The sequence below is a fragment of the Anopheles merus genome, chromosome X (assembly GCF_017562075.2).
Source record: "Anopheles merus strain MAF chromosome X, AmerM5.1, whole genome shotgun sequence".
NCBI lineage: Eukaryota > Metazoa > Arthropoda > Insecta > Diptera > Culicidae > Anopheles > Anopheles merus.
Window position 1 is genome coordinate 7438075 of NC_054081.1, and position 20981 is coordinate 7459055.

The 20981-nt window shown below is 45.8% G+C and overlaps 1 protein-coding gene across 4 annotated transcripts; it reads left to right on the forward strand.

Annotated features, from left to right (window-relative positions):
• Positions 1-703: 703 nt before the first annotated feature.
• LOC121597365 (doublesex- and mab-3-related transcription factor A2) lies at positions 704-15344 on the forward strand. 4 transcript variants are annotated; one of them, XM_041923107.1, is made up of 8 exons: positions 1610-1903; positions 1987-2143; positions 2381-2482; positions 2553-2769; positions 2869-2946; positions 13488-13878; positions 13985-14104; positions 14222-15344. In XM_041923107.1, the coding sequence occupies exons 3-8, from the start codon at positions 2471-2473 to the stop codon at positions 14499-14501; spliced, it is 1098 nt and encodes a 365-aa protein (XP_041779041.1). In that variant the 5' UTR covers positions 1610-1903; positions 1987-2143; positions 2381-2470; the 3' UTR covers positions 14502-15344. The 4 variants fall into 4 exon arrangements, with proteins under 4 accessions (XP_041779024.1, XP_041779015.1, XP_041779041.1 ...); XM_041923090.1 differs by lacking the exons at positions 1610-1903; positions 1987-2143 and adding an exon at positions 704-1598 and having other exon boundaries at positions 14251-14396; XM_041923081.1 differs by lacking the exons at positions 1610-1903; positions 1987-2143 and adding an exon at positions 706-1598.
• Positions 15345-20981: the final 5637 nt, after the last annotated feature.

Sequence of the window (20981 nt, forward strand, 5' to 3'; positions counted from 1 at the left end):
GATCGTGTCGATACATAATAGCGAGCCCCAGTGCCTTCTCCTCCCAGGAGGCAGGAAAGCGGATAAACGTTGCGTCCTCGTCCGCAAAACGTTGCGCGATCGTACACGCGCTCGGGGCCCTGGCGTGTACGCGAACGCACGAATTGGAAACGGCTGTGACCCGCTTCACGCCCAGCCAGCATCGCAGCGCCGTCCTCCGCCCTCCCATCCGGTACTAACAAGGATACATGGTGTATAGCGCGTGTGTGTGTGTGTGTGTGTACTCGGTTATATTTCCCAGGACTTTGGGCCGGCGTTTGGGTTTTTGGTTGGCTGAGTTGTATAATTGTATTTCATCTATGTACTGAAGGCTGCGCAAGCAAGACCAAAGTAAGCGTGATTGCGGTGAAAAAGAGAGAGAGAGAGCGCGAAAGTAAAGCGGCAGGGCAGATGTAGCTCCCCGTTGCGTACAGTTTCTCGTCGTTCCGCCAACCATAACGCACACAACACACACACACACACATACTGTATTCACCTTTAGGGAACGTTTCAATGTTGCAGGACGGGCGTAACCGGTCGTCTCCCTCCCGCCAACGGGTCGAGCGACGGCACGCGTGTGTCCGACTAGCTGTCACGCTTACCCGACCGTTTCTGCAACAGCACAGCAACAAAACAGCGTTTGGCAACTCTTCGCTTTCCACCAATTGGAGGATGGCTTCGGGGTTTTGCTGGGGCCTTGTGGTTGTTGCTGTTGTTTGTTTTTTTTTCCTTCCTCTGTTGCTGTTGTTGTATTCTTTTATCTGTAGCCCATTGCTTCTGTTTCAGCCCGTGCACTGTAGTCCCCCGCCGTTCGCCCTGCCCCGGCCCAGCGGAGAGGGGGAGAGCTAGGAACGGTTTCTTTTTTCGCCCGCCCTTCGCAGTACCGCGCTTCCCTATTTGTTTATCCGATTTTTAGGCTCTTAGCGCTTAGACACGGGGATGTGGCAATTGTTGAAACAATTTTGAATCAGTTGCTTTTGAATGTTCGGCGAGGAATGTGTTACGCTCGGCAGCAGCAGTCATCATCTCCAGCTGGTCGTCGTACGTTGGTGCGTGCTTTGGTGGACGGTGTAGCGTGTGCGTTGAATGTGCCCTGTGTGTGCTGTGTGTGACTTGTGTACGTTGGGGAGCAACAGTTGCAAACCCGTGCCGTTTTCAGTTGTGCACGCAACGTGGCGTCGGACGCCACACGTGTGTCCCTCCCTGGTAAGGGCACTTGAAGTTTTTTTTCCGAATTACTTTCTGGCGCTCCGTACCGTGCTTCAGCTGTGGTTTAAACCGTGAGAGACGTAAGATTTGTGTGTAACAGGGTGCAAGTAGAAAAAAAGTAGGTCAACTCTGGAGCATTGAGCTGCCCAAACGTAACGTCGCGTGCTTTTGGTTGGGAAGTTTGAAGGAAAACGATCATCACCAAACACACACACACACACAGGATGAGTTTGCCGAGCGGTGTCGATATGTCGAACCTGATGCAGCAACATCCGGTACTGGGTGCGCTGCCGCCAGCGTTTTTCCTCCGGGCGGCCTCGGAACGCTATCAACGCACGCCCAAGTGTGCCCGGTGCCGCAACCATGGAGTGGTAAGTGAAGGCGTCCCAACTGCAAGCCCTAGTACCAGACAGTACCCGAACAGAATCGAACCAACAACAAAAAAAATCAAAATCATCTCCCTCATTAAAAAAAACCCTAAAGTTATGCGCTTTGTGCGAGTGTCTTTGCCGATCAGGCCGTTTGGTTTTTGTACAAAACAATGAAGCGTTTTGGACTCGGTCCTCAACATCTTGAGCTCCAAAGTGATCTGTCCGAAGCGAAGAGCATCGCGAGCTCGGGATCTAGCATCCCTTCCACTTCCTGCTTCAGCTTTGAGACATCTTCCTGCCCCAAGGTACTTCGGCTATCCTGGATAGCCTACCCAAAGTCCTACTCCTAGTTAGTCCAGGCCCCTCAAAAGTATGCTTTTGGCCGCAGCTCATCCGGAGCAAACACTTTGTCGAGGTGCTGTGCAGTTGTGTGCAAAAGGGGGCAAAACAGTAAAACGGAAAGAAACCCACAAACAGACTGGAGGCAAGGAACTAGTAACCCCACCAATCAACCGAGAGGGCACCCTGTGCCAATTACTCGTGAGGTACATTGAACGAACAAATTATCATCTAAATTCCTGCCCCAAATGTTTCATAAAAAAAAAAGATTCTCTTTTGTACACCATTTGTGTTTCTCCCATGCTTCGTCCAATGTTGCGTTGGGTGTACAATAAGCAGTTGTCGCGCGCTCTGTCCGCCCAAGGAATCACACTAACGCCAATGTTGCAATTCTTTCTTTCTTTCTTTCTCTCCCGCACGTGTACACGCGCCACGCCATCCAGGTGAGCGCCCTCAAAGGACACAAGCGCTACTGTCGCTGGCGGGACTGTGTCTGTGCCAAGTGTACCTTGATTGCGGAACGGCAGCGGGTGATGGCCGCCCAGGTAAGTGTACCGCGGCTTTAATGCATGCCAAACACTCAGCAGCCAACTTACGGGGTCTTTCGTTGGGCAGGTCGCACTCCGCCGCCAGCAGGCACAGGAGGAGAACGAGGTGCGCGATCTGGGGCTGCTGTACGGGACGACCGGCGTGCACGGCGTTGGCCAGACGCCCGCGAGCGATTCGGTCGGCTCGGTACAGTCGGTCGGTCAGTTCCACGGTGGCATACCGTCGCCGCCGAACGATGCGGAAAGTGGTGGTACCCACCACAGCTACACATCGGCCGACGCAGGTAAGCGATTGCATCGTCGGGAGTCTTCTAGCGAAGCAACTAATGCGGAAATTATGCAATGCGATGTGTTGTATCCTTGTTTTTACTTCTTGAAAACAGACACGGACGTGCAGCGGCTACGGTCCGAGCACATGCACTCGGCCTACTCACCCAATCGCAGCGAACCGGACAGCCCCGGTAAGTACACACAGAAATGATTTGATTGATTGGTGTGTTTTTTCCCCTCTCTGTTCTATTTGGCAAATATAAATTTCAAGGCAAAATCTCATCTCGCATAATTAAAACATCGAAGCCATAGAAGCCACCGAACATCCGAGTCGTACTGCGTGCGTGAGCAATCAAAACGATTATTGGCACACCTCAGAACGTACGTCATTCGTAGCGCAGGTGGTTAGTCGGGCTATGGTAGGTCCCCAATTGACTTGACGCTGGTTCGATTCTCGCAAGCGGAGCATGATGAGACTTTTCTTTTACTATGCAATCATACCTCAGAGGTATTATAAGAAAGCGATCCTTTCCTTGTTGAACCACGAGAAAGAAGAACTGCCGAGGATTTTCAATAATTTCGAATTTCCAATGATAAAAGCAATTATTTTCAAGATTTTCGGTTGTGGGATGAATCTGATGTGGTTATAGAGATACATTGAATCCGTTCTGGAAATGTTGCCTTCTTCAATATCCTATCAATCATTTGAATCATATTTAACCTTTTCATGGTTTCTTCGTGCATCTTTTGCACAAAAAAGAAAGGGTTCCTTTGCCCTTTTCCGAGAAAATATCATTACTAAACATTTATTCGTTTATCGTTGCAAACAATCTCGCCCAATCGCTAGAGACGCCCCAGTGCGCCTTAAAAGCTTTCTAATAGCCTTAATATCTATTGTCTATTGTGGCGCAGCGAGCAAATCAAATCGGAAAGAAAAATAGCCAACAGCACGCCAATGCAACAATGCCTGGGGGACAACGCACCGACAACGCCGCTTGTTTATGTTCGCTGCAATTGGTCTTTTAATTGCACCTCGGTATCGATTTCACACCGTCCCGATCGGTCCCTCCTGCGGGCGGTTCCCATTGCCCACCTCTCTTCCCATGGCCAGTAGCTTGGTCGTTGCATCCTGAGAACCCACAAACGCGTTATGCGTGATTTGCGCCCTGAACCTGCAATTATCCAATCGTTTTCTATTATGTTGTATCGAAAGCTGGATTAAAACTTGCTACCTGCAAGCAGACTCCTTCGCCTCCCAGAGGAAAGGAAGCTAGCAACGCACCCGTACTTCAATTTCGCTACAATAAACAGTGTCCTTTTCCCGACGGGGGTGAGGGTGTAACACGATCCGGGTTTTTGGACGGAAAAAATAAAACCTTCGAATCCGGCCCAAAACCGTTCGTTGCAGAGCGTCCCATCAGCTGGAAAGAAGCGGAAAAAAGACGCTCTCACACGCACACGTACATATTAACTTGGCTTTCAATTAGATTCATTGATGGCCGGAGCAACCGTTTTTGCTGGCTGGCGTTTAGCTCGAGAGGGTTCGATTTTGTCTGTGTGTGTGTATTTTTTTTGTTCAATTTCACTAGAATCAAAATCTCCCGTCGTGGCGCAGCAGCCGAGCAGCAGCAGTACTGGCATTAGTTGTCTGCTCGATATCCACTTCTACACGTGGGTTCGGGTTTCATTCCAGCGAACGGTTTGATTCGACGGCGAGCGCCCCTGCCCCGTCGTCCGCCGCTGATCGGCGGCCTGAAGTGGATCGCTCCGGCTCGCTCGCTGGTGTTTGTGTTGCAGGATTCAACAAAACCTCGACAAAAGCCTCACATTCCCGGATCGCTTTTGTGTGTGGATTTTAATTGATTTTGTTTTTCCTTGCCCGTGCTCTCCCCCTCTCTCTCTCTCACACACACACACGCTTCCTTCTTGTAATCAAATCATCCGTTCACTACTACCGGGGAACAGGGAAAAAAAGAAACAAAACACGCCACGCTCGAGCTCGTGTGCGAATGCATGGCTGCGTGACCGTGCGCGGATCAATACATCCTCCATGTTCCATGCCTGTTTCAATGGCGCACGTGTGTTAGTGTGGTTTTACCTGCACTAATCGCACGGCTTGTTTAGCGCGCAGTACACGCAGCCCCTTCAGGAGGGTTTTGGCTCAATTAAGGCGTCGCAAAAATATGCGCCGCTTTGTTTTCTGCATCCTGCTTTGCACTGGCATATTGGCGTTTTGACTCACCAGATTTGCCGGTACAATCGGGCGCCCCCTGTACAATTGCTCGAAACCGTTTACACCCCGGTGACTTTCTTTTACCGTTTTGTGTGTGTGTGTGCACTTTGATAATGTGTCTAGGTTTGGGATCACCGATCATTAGTGATCGCGTTTGTTTCAATGAGAGCAAACAATATGGCGTACTTGAATGTCAGGCATGTCAAACGTACAATAGTGTTCCGTTGTTTTTTCAAAAGCAAAACTAAAATTGTTCGGATATTACATGGAAATAGGTTTTCACGTTTCAAAAGAGAGGTATAGTCTAGGGACAGTAAAGACACATACTCAAATATATGGGCATATATCATTTCTTCTAAAACTGGACTAACTATCAAAAAAAGCAAAAACTACAAACCAAAATGGAATGTTTTATTTACGATTCATTACCCTATCAATCTTTTAAAGTCGAGAAGTCAAACTATTGGCCCTTGGAAGCCTTTGAAAGTCTTTCGGTGTGCCCCGCGACCGCTTGAGCAAAACATTATTTCGCATTTATGCTTCTACAGTACATGTCAATCAATTCCGGACACCTGAACTAGGAAGAGATTTTAAAGCTTTGCAGATTCATTTACTAATTGTCGGGCATTATGAATCGTCAGAAAACCTTATCGGTATGTTCCTTTGTTTTCTCTCTATGCATATACACAAAAAAGATAGTAATTCGAAAAAAAAAAAACAAAAATGTTTATTTCGCTGAAATTGAGGTTTGAATTTCGGACACATTCTTTTTGTGTTGTGAAATGGTTACAAAAGTCATTAAAAATATTTTTTCTCATAATCATCCCTTTCCAATGAATAAACTGTTTTGCTAAAATTTAATTTTTTTGTAGAACCGTTTTCAAAACAAATAAACGTTTTAGCTTCAGACTCATAAAAAACCGTTAATTTCTATAATCAACTGACACATGCGTGCATCAATGTAGGCACTTGGTGACCAACAGGGCAATTTCTGTAAGAAAAAGACTTCAAAAATTTGAAAAAATGCTTTTCCAACAGGAATATATGCAAAAACGCAAGCTCTGGCTTTTTTTTTGCCATATTATTTCGGGAAAGTATCAGATCGAACCTCCAATTTAGCCACGGTGTCTGCAGAGAACCTTATATTTCTTCAACACGTTGAAAAATCAGCAGAAATCAGACGTCAGCAAGAACACGCGTTATTTTTGATAGGATGCTACGAACGATTTCAAGCTTTTCATGAAGCAGCACCAAGGTAACTAGACTAGAATAAATGTGAGCTTATATCTCTGATTTTAGTTGCCATTATAAAAGGGTATTTCTATGAAGATTCTTAGGAAAGGAGGTTCACGCCAATATCAACATAAAATTTACTATTCTTCTATGAATAAATAAACCTATTTGGTCATTGCCATTGGCCGAGAAACTATTTTAAGTAGCATTTTGGCCCGCGTGGCCAAATGTGTTTGACTTCGCTGCTCTAGAGCATTGTTTGCTCTTTTGTTTAATCAACAAAAATACGTGAGGTTCTTTAAGTTTTATGTGTTTGCAACAAAAGCCTTTTATAACAATAACTCTTTTCATTTATAAGTGGTTATTCAAACTCTTGATTGCCACACGCTTGAGTGTTTCTCCTCGATACAAGATAGCTGTTTGGCCAACAAAACGAAAATAATAAAATGAATTTATTTTATAGTTATACTTTACAAAACTTCCACAATTAGTCACTATGATTATCATTGATTGTTACCATGGCATTAAAGTTCCTAGTGTAACTATGCATTTTAAAATTCATTAAATAATAGTTTTTTAATTACATTAATGTGCCCGTATCGCTAGCCATAATTACAACCCCCCTCAAATCTTTTTACGCTATTGTATTGCTCTAAAATACCATTCGTCTAACGCCTTTAAACACATTACTGAAGCCACTACACAAACCGAAAACAAAAAAACGAAACAGCCGGCGCAAAAAAAACGGCCCAATTTGCGTCCACTTTCCAGCAATAGCCGCACCCTTCGGCGTAACAGTGTCACCGCTCAATCGCGCGGCGCGTCTTTTCCATGTCGTTGCAAGTCATTATTTCCTGCCACAGCAACACCCTTCGAGATTGCGAGCGCTGGCGCTGAGGCGGGATGCAATAAAGCGTTCAGTGTCGAATGCAGCGCAGCTTCCGCCGGGACTGACTCCCCACCCTGTGCAATAAGGTGCGATCTGTGCTCGCAATTCGCTCGAATCGATTTTTAATCCTCTGCGACGGGCGAGGCAACCGGAAGCTCGGTAAACTGGATGGCAAAGCATTAAACCACAAATAATTAATAACAACTCCGCCCCGTACGCTAGGGAGAAATTAACAGTAAATGACCCTTCGCTCGGAAGCCAATTGTGAATGTATGTGCGTGTGTGTGTGTGTGTGTGTGAGTGTGTGTGAGCGGCGTTTAATTATAATGCAAAATGTTTTAATCAGCCCCTAACGCACAAGGATCGGCACGCACTCGAGCGTGTGCGTGAGTGCTTCCTTTTTTTTTAATTTCTTTTAACCTTTCCTGCACTTTTGTTGCTTGCTGTTGCTGCTGGTATTGTACTGTGCATTCAGTACTGTTCGAGCAGCTCATCTTTTTTCCCTTTTTCTTTTTGCTTCTGTGAATAAAAAAAAGGGTAAAGTTGTAAAGAGAGCGAGAGGTAACAGTATAGTGGGAAAGAATAAATATCAAAAATAAAAAAAAGGGAAACCAAACCATATTGCCAACGCTTTCCAATACAGGGATGCAGATTTTTCCTTCCTCTCTTTTTTTTTCTTTTTTGTCTCTCTTTCCCTTATTCTCTTACTGCACGGAGCGAGTATTTATTTTTCCTCGGTTAGCACAATAGCCGTTCAAGAGGTATTACATTTCCTTTTGCACTCCCCCTCCCACCTCTTCTCCCCTGTTTCCGACGAAAGAACGAACCTTCGGACGCGGAGTGTGCTCGAAAGTGTTCTGCCACCCCTGGCATACCGGGGCCGGTACTTCCACGAAGCGCGCCGAGCTCGGCCCGAGAGGGAATGCGAGAGCGAGCGTGGCATGAATGGCACCGATCTTGTACTGTCAAAAGACAGTTTATCTTAATTCAATTCGAAATATCTGCTTCTGCAATTCCATCCTTCCACTCGTCGTTACCGCTTTTCGTTTTTTTCTTTCTTTCATTCTTTCCCGCCTTTCCCGCCATTCCCAACCCGTCCCGAGAAGCAACCGTACGGTGTGCTGTGTGTGTGTGTGTGTCTCTGCTTTGGCATCCAGCCGCCTGTGCCCTGCTGCCCGGTGAAGTGCCGTGTTGTCTGGTTGAATGTGGCAAATGGGATACAATTTAATTTCCACTCGAAACTCAATCAACAAAAGCATCGATCTTATTAAAAAAAAAGCACCACAGAAGCGCGCATACCACCGTTGCAGCGAGCGATACAGGAGCCAGGGGCAAACGGGGGCCCAACATGAATGATCTCATGAAATATGTTTTCAATTTTGGGTGCTTCCACCTAATAGGAGACGACCTCGCTTACCGGTCGCTGGCCAGGGGCAGATGCCGAGGTGTGTTGACGGTTCGGTCGCACTTGCGGAGCGTTTTAGGTGGAGGGGAGAGATTTTTTTTTGTTGTTGTTGTGTGGATGGAAATTGAAATACCAAACCGGAGTGCGAAATTGCTGACATTGGGAGGTATGGGGAGGAATGGGGATGAATGGACGGAGATCAAAATTTTTTCCACAACTAAATCATGCGTGAGCGAAGCCGGGAGGGGATGCTGGGGGTGACTTTGCCGACCCAAAGAGGCATGCCAAACTTTGCTACGGGTGCGGGAGGATCAGTTGTGCCGATGGTTTCCAATTAAATTTGGTTGGCGAGTGTTTTTTTTCCCGTTGAACCTGCTGAAACGTGGCTTCACTGGTTTTATGCACTTTTTCCACAGTTTTGCCGGATTTTTAGGTTTTTATTTTAATTCAATTTCTATCGCTTCGCTCAATGGAACGGTCCAGGCATGAAGTACGCCCGCAAAAAAAGGGTATTTTATTTTATTTCCTTTTCTATCATCTGTAGCTCACTCTCCCGCTCGCTTTCCATCCTTTATCTTATCCCTTTTCCCATCCTTCCCCTACTGCTAACCTCAGCGCGTGGCGGAGGATTGTGGCTTCCCGCTAAAACGGGTGTGTGATGCTCCCTGTCCCTTCTCCCACCCGGTTGCCAACCCGAGCGGGACTTAATCTAGCGTGTGCGTGAGCTCAATTTTATGGTGATGATTTGATGGAAAGTAATTATCTTCATCGCCCCTCATTGCCCGTCGGCGAAGTGTGGGGTGAATTTTCCTGGTGCTGGTGGTGGTTTTTGGTCGGTTTGGTGCGGCTTGAGGGCCGCGTTACCGCGACAAACGGAAATTAAACTGATCCGTGCAATATGGTTTTTTGCGTTTTTACACTTTTGCAACCGAGGAAAGGGGAAACAGGACAAACTCTCCGGGCGAAAGCGGCACGTAAAGGGTCGTACGGGCCGATTAGTTAGGCCGAAGGGGGGAAAGGGGGTAGGGAGGCCACGAGGGCATCGGACAGCGCAAAACACAGCCGGCTTAGTGCGTGCGTTTGGCAGCGTCAAGCGTTGACTTGCGAGGGGCGCGCTGGTGACGATGGGCGAATGTGTCAATACCAATGGGAGTTTTCCGGTTTTGTTTGTTGCAGCAGTGTGTCAAACAAATTTAAACTCAACCACCAGTTAATTACACTTCACCGATATTGCAATTCACGCGTGCGAATGTCCTACAATGGGGTTTTGGGTTGTACTGTTTTGCTGAGAAAGGGGTATTATTGTTATTATTCTTAGTCTTATTATTATTATTATTATTATTTTTGGTCGGAGATGGTTAACGTACGTGAAGTTCGGGGCTGCACAGACAGGGAGCTTACAAATTTAGCTGATTAAATTCAGCAACATGTTTACGTCGGCCGGATGCGCTAATCCGGCAGCGGTTCCATGGTGCCTGGCCGGTACCGGGCAATTATTTCACCACAAATGTCAAACCACCAGGCGAGCGAAGGTGGCGGGATGGCGGAACGGTGTAATTGATGTGTTTGCCGAGAGCATACACTATCGCTGAGCCGTTTTCATTCCGGGGGCAGGGCAGGGTTGGTTCCAATGATCATTGATTGATTGAAAAGAGTGAATTAAAAAGCCAAGTTAGTTTTAAATTTCCTACGATTGTTTAATATTTAAGCAAAAAGAGCAAAGATTTTTTATTCTTCTCAAGGTAATGATAATTTATATCATTTTTGTAAAACATTGAAACTTTTTGAATGTTTTGTTTTATTTTTAATATTAGGATTGTAACTAAGCTGTCTGCACAGAATGAGCTCGAATTTGCCAGAACGTTTTCGCTCTATCTGATGATGATTTTAAAAGTTAATTCATTTAAAATGATTGAAAGTAGCTAAAATTAAACCTCTTCGATCATATGCAATCGTGGTTCGTGACCTAAATGCTTGATTTCTTCGCAGTTTATATAATATCATACTGTGGGCCAATAGCAATGCTGTCGAAGCCGTTCTTTCTGAATATAAAATAATGTGGGAAAATTCGTTCATAGAATTATACAATTTTATATATAGTCCTATAGTTCCCCGAGTTAAACGACACTAAAGTTAAGCGAATTCGAGTTGTGTGAATTTTTAGTTTTGACAGTTCATTTATGTTCAAATATTAATTGCTTAAGAGTTTGTTAAATTTAATCGAAAATAACAATACATCGATTATATTTTGGCTGAAACCTGTGCTGTTCGACTTACGAGAACATTCGGGTTGAGTGATTGTCTTGAGAACGCATTGTTCGCGTAACTCGGGGACAGATTCTACAAGAAGTATTGAATAATAAAAAACATATGTTATCCACATATGTGTATATGGATCTCTCAAAACAAATGAAACTTAGCTTTGCAGGTGGAACGGTTGGAAAAGTGACACCTTGTCTTTGGCTGAAGGACGCTTAAACCTCAAAACTTGAGTTGTCAATAATGTTCTTCTAGATCTAATTAATGCTCAAATCCTACTTTGTTCACTCTACAAAATATTTAATTAAGCAGTTTATTTATTTTTGTCAATGTCAGCTTGGATAGTTGCTATTTATGTATTTCCTGTATTTTGATTTTATTACAACTCTGGTCTTGTCTGCTTTCAAACGATAGTTAAGTCATTGAAATATGATTTAATATCTACAGGTTTGAAAATTTTGTTTTTCAATAGTATCCTGAATAGTATGATGTTTTTGTAATAATACTAATAATAATACTTAATAATAATACTTCTGAGCTTGAAGACGCCGAAACACAATATTTAGTTTTGAGACGGAAAACAACATCCGTGCTATATGTCCATATTACCCCATATTGCCATAAGCGTGTGGTACACGAGATCTCGAAAAATCAATCCCGATGGCGAGCTAATGTAGGTAAAATGATATCACTCCGCAATCGCAACCTTTAGGTAGAAATAACGAGATAGAGAGAGAGAGAAAGAGCTTACCTAGCCAAAAAACATACACACACGCTACCAAGTGCTGTCGTTTGTGGTCAAACAAATCGAATCAAAACGAATCTTCGCTTCTCGTTCCATTCCCACACGTTTGCCGCCCCCTGTCTAGTTGGCCCAAAAGTATCCGCACCTGGCAATCATAGGCATAATAGGTACAAAATACAGTTAATGAATTTGTTTGATTTCATCAGCCACCGCTCTGTGACAGGAACGGGAGGGCACAAAGCTCACAAAATCCCATCAACATTCCCTCACACACACACACAAAAGCGCAAAGCGACACGGGGACGAAAGCCCCCGGGGGCTGTTGGGCCATTTATTTGACATTCGTAGTCAAAACCCTTCCGTATATTATTTTTTTTCTTTTTTCGTCGTTGTTGTTGTTGTGCGAGAAGAGCCTCTACCCACTTGAGAAGTATCGCCGTGGGCCGTCACATCACGTCGTCCAGGGGTTCGCCCCGGCAGTACACACAAACAGAAGCTGTTGCATCTGGAATGATTACATTTTTTCCACACACACACACACACACACACAGACTCATTGCTCTTTTGCTGCTGCTGCCGTTTGGTTCACAATCCGGCCACGGCTTCTCCCGTGTCTGTCACCACGTACGCCGCAACGGGACCGGGTATGAGGGGCGGAGGGGGCGTGCAGGAAATGTCTACTTTACCTGCGCTCGCTCAAGTGTGTTTACTGTTGCAGCTAGCGACGCTGGCACAGGTTGAAACTCTATCGTACGAGTAGGCACTCCGTCGTGTTAGCGCGGCTGGAAGGTGTGCTGTGGCACTATTTTGACTTCTTCACGGACTGCCCTCTTCCCGGACGTACACACTGTTGCGGTTGCCGTGTCGCTTGCGCTGCCCATCTATTTTAACATAAATAACCTACTTCGGGCAAATATTGAAACTCCACTCCATTGTTTTGGACAGAAATTCAGTTTTTTCGGCGGATGTCAATATTTGCTTAAGCAACGATTTTTAAAAGACATTCGCTCGCTCGAGTGCGGACTTGCTTTACAACAGCCCCGAAGATTGTTGCTCTTCGTCGGGTCGGTGAAAACTGATCCCGGGCACTGTCGGCCGGGGGCCGTGATTGACCCAGGAGAGCCTGGCTCGGTTTGGCTTTGGTTGAACTTTTGCTTCTGCCCGGCTTGACTGTTTGACATCATCCAAGCTGACAATGTCCCGCGGTGGCATCGTTTGCGCGTGATTGATTGTCTGCTAAGGGGTTCGACGTTGTTATTTGAACGAATTTTCGACTGACGACCCACAACTTTGCAGGCATGGAAAGTGAGATTCCGTAAACACTGAACACGAAATCTCGTCGCTAGAGGCCGTGACAGCCGAACCGCTGGGTCCTAGGTTGAGTGATGAAAGCTTTGTCGAAAGTCCCAATAATTATTTGAGCAGAGTGATATGAGCTGGAATTGTTAGTTAGGATGAATGTACACGAATACTGAAATACGAACAAGGTCCTAGCATCCCTTAGAAGGACCTAAACTCTTTAAACACGAGGTTTCGTTAAGAGAGTTTGACAGGATTCTTCATTATTTCTGAAGAATTTACACTCTCTGCTCGATCCAAAGAGAAGGATGTCTCAGAGGATCATACAACACTTTTCAAATTTTATGCCTCATAGAGGGAAAACTAAGAACTTTAGCATCTACAAGTCTTCTCAATAATCGATCAGAGTTTACTTACTATTCCTCGAGGAACAAAGATACTACATAACAGTCTACACTTTTTCTAGAAGTATCTGAAGAAGTTTTCTCAAAGTTCTGATGACACCCATATAAGCATCATTTAATGTCTCTATGTAGAATAAAATACCTCCTCTTCAGGCTTCAATTGAACGTCTTTCCCATGACTAGAAATGCATCACCATGACATTTCGTCATAATCCATAACTCATCGCAATGTTCTGACCACGCTGCCCAAACTCTGCTCCTCTAGGACCGAAGCGCCAGCGCATATCAACCGAGACGGACCACGAGACGGAGTCGGAATCGTCGCCCAGCAGCCCCCGGCACAAGTCGTCCCTGTTCTCCCTGCCGCTGGACAAACAGTCGCCGAGCCAAACCGGGCCGCCCAGCTCGCCCGAGTCCGACCTGGACGTGGACTCGACGCCGGACGATTCGATCGCGCCGGAAAACTTGAGCCTCAAGAAGGACCCAGCGAATGTATATACGAAGCCGGCGGCGACGCTCGTCCCCGTCACGAACGGTGGCACCGGCTTTCTGCCTTACAACCAGCCGCCGGCCGCCGCTACCCAGTACCAGCAGGCCCTCGGTGTCAGTGCCTCCCAAGCGTCCAGCCAACGGTCGCCGGTGGACGTGCTGCTGCGGTAAGTACCGGGGCTTGAAGGATATTTGGAAGTCTCACCCTCACCGTACTGATGCCCGATTTGCTCTCTCTGTCTCCCTCTCTCTCTCTCTCTCTCTCTCTTTCAGAGTGTTCCCGAACCGACGCCGAAGCGAGGTGGAGCTCCTGCTGCAGCGCTACCGGGGCGACGTCGTGCAGGCGATGGAGGCGATGCTCTGCGGTGACGATGCGCTCCATTCCCCCATCAGGTAGGTTGGTCTGTACCGGCACAGGAACCACCGCGAACAGCTCATTGCGCTCGTGCCCTAAAACTTCGCCAATATATATGTGTGTATGCGTGTGTGTGTATGTGTGTGTGTGAAAAGTGTTCCCACACCTTCACCATCTTTTGCAGTGAAGTCGGCATTCTCGCCATTGATGCCTTCCGGAACGTTCAGTAGTCCGACGGTGCGGTACTCGTTTCTGCAGCAGGCCCACACCAAGCGCTTCCTGTCCGCGCCCTACACCGGCACCGGCTACCTGCCCACTATACTGCAGGATCCAGAGCAGCAGCAGCAGCAGCAGCAACCTCAGCAACTCGACCAGCAGACCATCGGCCAGCACTGTGCGCCCGCCAACAGTCCGTGCGTGGATGGTGCCGAGTAGGCATCCCTCTTCCTTTTCCACTCACACCTGGTTCCTTTTCGGGCGGGCCAGTTACCTTCAGAGATGCGGCCGGCTAACCCTATCCAATGATGGCGACCGAATCGTCCTCCCCCAAAACGGAGCCTGTTCTTGGTACACTATGCCTGCAACGGAGAAGGGGCAACGATGCGCAACCTTCCCCATCCATCCCGGTAGGAGTGTGCCTGCTGATGAGCGTGAATGATGATAATGAAGATGCTGATGGAGTGGAATGATGATTAATTTCTATGTAAATTGTTACCGCAGGGATTTTCTTCGTGCATTGCCTTGTTCCCCGTTCGGGAAACAAACCGCGAGCGAGGAGGGAGCGGACAATGCGTACGAAGGCGTAAAAATACAACTCTATTAGCTTACTTTGACGCCGATTACCCAGCCTCTCTCAGGTTCTGGCAGCTACACTATATATCGAGGCGTCGCGCTCGAACACTCGAAGGGAACAGGCAAAACAAAATATGGTGGAATAATAATTACAGCAAATGATGTGGTCAGTCAGGCTAGGGCAAGGGCCAAATCAAGCGGCCCCACGAGGCTACAACAGTTGCGGCGGCATTGTTTCGTGCGAGAGATATCGTCAAATCAGATAAATATTATTATTAATGAAAAAAAAAAAACACACTTACAGCTACACTCAGACATTGTTGAACTATACTTACAACAAACACGTAACGATAAAACAAATGAAGCAAACACGCAACAACAACAAAAATACAATAAGTTTGGTGAAACGAGTGAACAGTGTTGTAAAAAAAAAAGTAATGCAAAGTATAAACTATAAAAGGTATATAAATAAAAATTGACGCTATAATAAACTCCTGTACCTAACCGGCCGGCGTGTGTGGGAAAGGACACAGCACAAATATATCACAATAATTGTAAGCACATCCGTTTTAAGCACGGTCGTCTCCCATGTCACGGCAGAAACGTCAAGCCAAGGGACATGATCCGGGGGTGACTTCCCCTCCCTTCCTCCCTTCCTCTCTCTAATCCCATTTTCCCTTTCAAAAACCCCCGCCAACAAAGACCAAACAGCGCTTGTTGCATTGTTAGCACCATCAATTGGTCGTATTTTATCAACCGGATCAAAACATCGTCCTTTGCAGTGAGGAGTAAAATGTAAATAAACACAAACCTTTTTTTTTTTTTTTTGGTGGGGTGGGAAGGGGAGGACGCAAGGACACCCTTTTTTTATTTCCAGGGCTACGGGGAAGGTTAGGGCCACAAGCAACAACATAAAAAACCGGCTCTCTCTCTCTCTCTCTCTCTCTCTCTCTCAGCCGCGCACAAACCGAACGAAAAAGCCAAACCCCTCGGCCGTTATTGACAGATAATTTTTCGTTCACTGATTTATCTGCCCTAACCCTTGAGGATGCGGTGCTCCGTTTGTGGTTCTTCTGCACGCGCGGAAAAGTGTTTGTCGTACGGAGGATTTCCTTTTTTTTTGCTTTTCGAGAGTATGTGTGTGTGTGTGTGATGAGGTTGCTTGTGAGCAGCGCCAGAGTACACTCTGAGGCTGAGTGCTGATCTCTTAAATGAATGATTATTTAATTTGTTTCAGATGGTGGGCGGGTTTGTTTTCGCTTTTCGCCGTGTAAGTACACTTCTGGGCGGAAGAGGTGCTTTGCATTGTGTTGAGCTGTGCGGAAAATGCGGAAGGTGATGTTATCGGTGAGACGTGTGACCGAGAGCGCACAGAAGGAGTCGCTTGACGTAGAGGGCTGGCAAAAGCTCATGTTTGCTATCTAAACTACAGCTCCATTGTCTCTGTTTAGCAGACGATAATGTTGCGCGATTGGCTTTGAGGCTTTTTGTGACGGAAAAGTTTTGCTAAAGCAGGTAGCAAAAAGAGCTATCACTAACAGACGAAGCTGTATTTCTTCAGGCTTCATGCAGATTAAAGACACAAAGTAAACTAACATCATAGTGCGTCCTAAGAGCGTCCTAATTGATTCATGTCAGTGAGGCAAAAGATTCAACTTATTGTGAAGAATTTTGTTTTAATAACTCGATTGAGTACACTTTTGTGAAACAACTCGCATTCAAACCTCTCGGAGATAAGTAAAAATTATACACATTGAAAAAGCTATAAATTGAGTAGAACAATCAGTGCTGAAAAATGTCACTGTCAATGTCATACAACATTCTGACTGAAACAAAATCCATGTCAGCGTCACGTATTGTGATAAGCAGAGGTGATGCTCAAGCATTTGGTGTGACCAATACATGCTTGGTGACAATTTGGGAACAAACGCTTGGTCAGTCACTTGGTCGTGACATTTTCTGAGGGGGATAATTACCACTCGTCATGCATGTGTCAAGAATATCGTGACTATTATATGGAGAAAATGTCATCAAGCATGTGATTGGTCTACGAACTGTTTGAGCCTCACCCCTGATCATCACAGTTGTGTACGTTAGTTGACTTGAACTACGTTTCAGTAATGAGTGTTGGTAGCTTAAACAGTGGCATTTACCAGCACTGTTCATAGCTAAAAAAAGTCATGATTGTGCTTGCAACGGCATTACGCACAACTTGTCAGTCAGATGCAAGCGTGGGATGCAAGCACTCGCATGTCGTGTTCGGCATGTCATGACGCACTTTAATTGAGTATCAGCAATGACCATCAAGCCACCACGGATATGTTCATTGTTTTCGGTGGTGATCATCCCGCGATGCTCATGACATTTTGCAGCATTGGAAACAATAAAAGAGCCATGTAAAAGAGTCACTCTTTTAAAACTGTGTTGAATGGATATCTTCACTTTCAGTATGTAACTCGTTCACTATTTCGCAAGTTTCAACATGGCTCAGCATTTTTTTTTTTGTAAATTTCAAATCTTCAAATCAATTCGAGTCCCACGAGCACGATGGTACCCTTTCTGGAATCGTTGTGACATTCCTTACGAAGGCGATTTGTCACATTCCACGTTTCAACAGTTCAAATTCAAACTAAAAAATGACTATTCATCTCTTGAATGTTGTCAGAAAGACTTCACGCTGGGATTCTTAATCCAATTCGCAAGCCGAAGAAACTATTGATTTCCATCGCTTGACCCATCAAGGGTTAAGTGTGTGCGTACGATCCAATTGAAACATTAATATCAGACGTGGGTCTTTTAGATAGGTGTGTGTGTGTTTGCTTTTTTTTCATCCTTCCGACAAAACAGCTTCTGGAGAGCCGTGGACGGTAAATGAAAGGATTGACATATTGATGCTTTGCTCAAGTGGTCATCCGAAACACACGCACAATCATAACGACCGGCTCGAACGTCGCAAAGGGATAAGGCGGAAAGACATCCGTTTTGCGAAAGAAAACTGTCTCAAGCGGTACGATCCAATTACCGTACCAATTCGTTTAGTGCCGTCTAATCGTTTCGATACACACACACACAACCAGTCAGCCTCACTCAAGAGAGTCTGCCTGCGAAACCTCACCCCCCCGAATAAAAGGGATGTGCATTTTTTTCTCCTTCTTTTTCCGGTTTTGCTTCCAACCCTCCACCTTACTTTTGCAAACTTTCTTGAAAAAGTAAAATCAAACAACAAACGGCGAGGAAAGCGCCGCTCGGAAAATGGAACAACATCTAGATAGGGAAAATGATACCCGACCCCTCGGTTGCCACCTCCGCCACTGACAAACTGCTTGCGATAGACTCCCGGTTCTGCGGTTATTACGTTTTTTTTTTCTTTATTATTATTTTATCACCTTCTGTCCTCCCGCCGCGTGTCGCGCACACGTTTGATGTTGCCCTCGTCGCACACACACACACACACATACACTAACACACACACAAAGTGTTGCAACTGTCACCCGCAGCAAATAAATTTCTATTCAATAGTGGAAACTCGTCGTTCGATGCGATGTAACCGGAGTCTTTGACGCCCACCCTATATTGAATCTTGCTGCTATTTGACCTTCTCTCTCTCACTTTCTCTCTCTCTCTCCCTCTTTCTAGCACTGCCATTGAAAGTAAATGCCATCGGTACGCTTCCTCCCCCCCTCTCTGCCTGTCCACCGGAGCGCAATAAGAACAAAAGCGACAATATCTGGCCGCTCCCCGGCAGATAACTGTGGAATGTGCCGTGGTGCCGTGACCAGGATGCGAACCTGCCTTTCGAGAAAGGCAGCTCTCGCTCGGAGGGGTTTTTTTTGTTTTTGCTTTTGCTACTCAAATACTTCGACTTTACGATCTGCCCGGCCCCTGGTTCTGGTTGTTATGGCAGCCGCGAGCACCAGGTTTTTAGCACCGGATTCAGAAAAGGAATCCAATTTTGTTTTTGGATCCCGACGCACCGCAGCCGCAGCCCTTCTGCCCTGCTCTCCGCACCGCTCCAGCCCCCTTCATCAGCTTTCGAAACAATTGTCGTTACCATTGTCAACTGAGCGTGGAATGAGATTAATTTCTTTTCATTCACTGGCACTCACCCACCGCCACCAACGCCACGGAGGAATACTAAACAGAATCATATATCAAAACCATGTGCCGGGTTCACGGGGCTCGCACTGCACAGGGTCCGGCCGCTCCTAAAGCGGGGGAAAACAGAACACGCTGCCATTCAAACTGGGCGCCCTACCGGAGGGATGATGACAAATAAAGATGACCCACGGGTAAAATATGGGTAATCTGCTATCAATAAGCCAATAGCAAAACGTACGGTCGGGTTCTGCCGAAGGTCGCCGCGGCCCGGGCGCTCCCGCACGCTGCTGTGTAAGCCTTTGCCGACATTATGTATGGGCGCTACATACGCGTTTAATAATCGGCACAGCGGTGCGTTTTCCGCATTTTCAAATGCACTCCCGTGTTTCGGCAACTGTGGAAGGACGAAGCAGCTGGGTGGGTGAATGAAGATATCTGCTGCGAGGAATCCCGGACACCGCCCGGGTGTTGACGCTTGAATAGTTTGGCCCTTCTCCTTGCCCGCTCTGTGTGTGTGTGTGTGATTGCGGGTAGTATTTGCATCTGGCTGGCGCGAGCTGCTGTCGGGAATGCTGCTGTCTTAATTAAATTTAAAACGAAGTATGCGCCTTTGTTGTGCGTTTGCAATTGTTTGCGAGCCCTTCCCGGCAATTGCCGCAATGGGTGGAATGCGCTCGGGTTTGGGTGTTGGGTATCTGCAGCCGGGGGTTGAGGTTTTGATACTGTCAAACAGCGACTAATCGGTTGATTGTATCTACTCACCGGCGCGTAAGAAGTGCTTGAAGGAGGCAAACGCACGCCGCAGGTTAATTAATTTCCATCTTTTGACTTCGCAGTGTGGGCAGGCTATTCGATAGCTGGCTGAGAGGCAGGCTTTGGGTAGCTGTGGGAAGACGTTTCCAGGAGATCGACCGGCATCTCTTGTTTGGTAGATAGTGCAAAAAAGCTTTTCAAAAGAGGCTTTGCTAGCTATAGGGGTTCATTTCAAAGATTTGATATGGCGCTGTAAGGCGTTTCCAAGCATTAGACTAGTCTAATCGGAAATGCCTCGGCAGGCTATGAACACTGGATATGAACCGTAATGCCATTATGTCGGCCACAATATAGGAAGTAAAATACGTTAGTAAGTGAAATGTAATCCAATGAGGTCTTCGGATTAGTTTTCTTGATTGTTTTTCAACTAAATAGTTGAAAATTACAAGGAATGAAACGGAGCGTTTTTAGCTACTCACTTTCCTACAAAACTGCTACAAAACGTGTGAAGGGTTAGGTTGATTAAGTTGAATATATTTAGTCAATCTTATTAGAACACAAAAATTCGATTCAACTGATGCTGCAGATGGAGGGGACGGGATGGATGCTGTTCGTCCGACGTCGACTCCCTAATAGCCGATTGCTGAGAGAATGCATGTAGAAAGGATTAAAATCATTTTTAACGATCGGTGAACACCGGTCATATTGAAACCGAATAAAAAAGGACAATAGGACGCGTTACCAGCAAGATGAAATGAGTTTTTTTTTATTATATCATTCGCTTTTTATTATTTCATCTGTTCTTTTCTATGTGCATATGCATCCTTACGGATAGAATGTGTACACATTCCTTCAATATATTTACATTCATAAAAGAGAAAATAGATAGTCTTACTCGTTGGTTTTTACATGATTTCATTCTTTATAAAAACTACATTTACGAGCCTAAAAGTTTGAACAAAATCTTTTTTTTTTTTCAAGATTAAAGATATATTTTGCGGAAAACATCATGCAGAAACGAAGGATCAAATCCAAACGATTCTGGTTGATAGAATGATTTTGATTAAAAGCATCACAAAGGCTTCCTGCCCAACCCAGTGTACTCGATGCGAATCGGTTTTTTTTTCTTTTTTTTTGCTTAAAAACACTTGTTTGAGTTCTATTTCTTGTTTTTAATTAGTACATACATACATACATGCAGTGTGATCGCTTTTTTTTTTCAATGTATTTTGGGTACAACTGATGCCTGCCGTCGGAACGTTGTAAAAAGAT

What these genes read in the sequence shown, in the direction of transcription:
- LOC121597365 (XM_041923081.1), top strand. Translation starts at nt 1,452, where the DNA reads ATGAGTTTGCCGAGCGGTGTCGATATGTCGAACCTGATGCAGCAACAT. An exon ending in CTACACATCGGCCGACGCAG is followed by an intron (nt 2,770 to 2,868) that starts GTAAGCGATTGC and finishes TCTTGAAAACAG; the next exon opens with ACACGGACGTGCAGCGGCTA. An exon ending in GCGCTCCATTCCCCCATCAG is followed by an intron (nt 14,105 to 14,221) that starts GTAGGTTGGTCT and finishes GTGTGTGAAAAG; the next exon opens with TGTTCCCACACCTTCACCAT.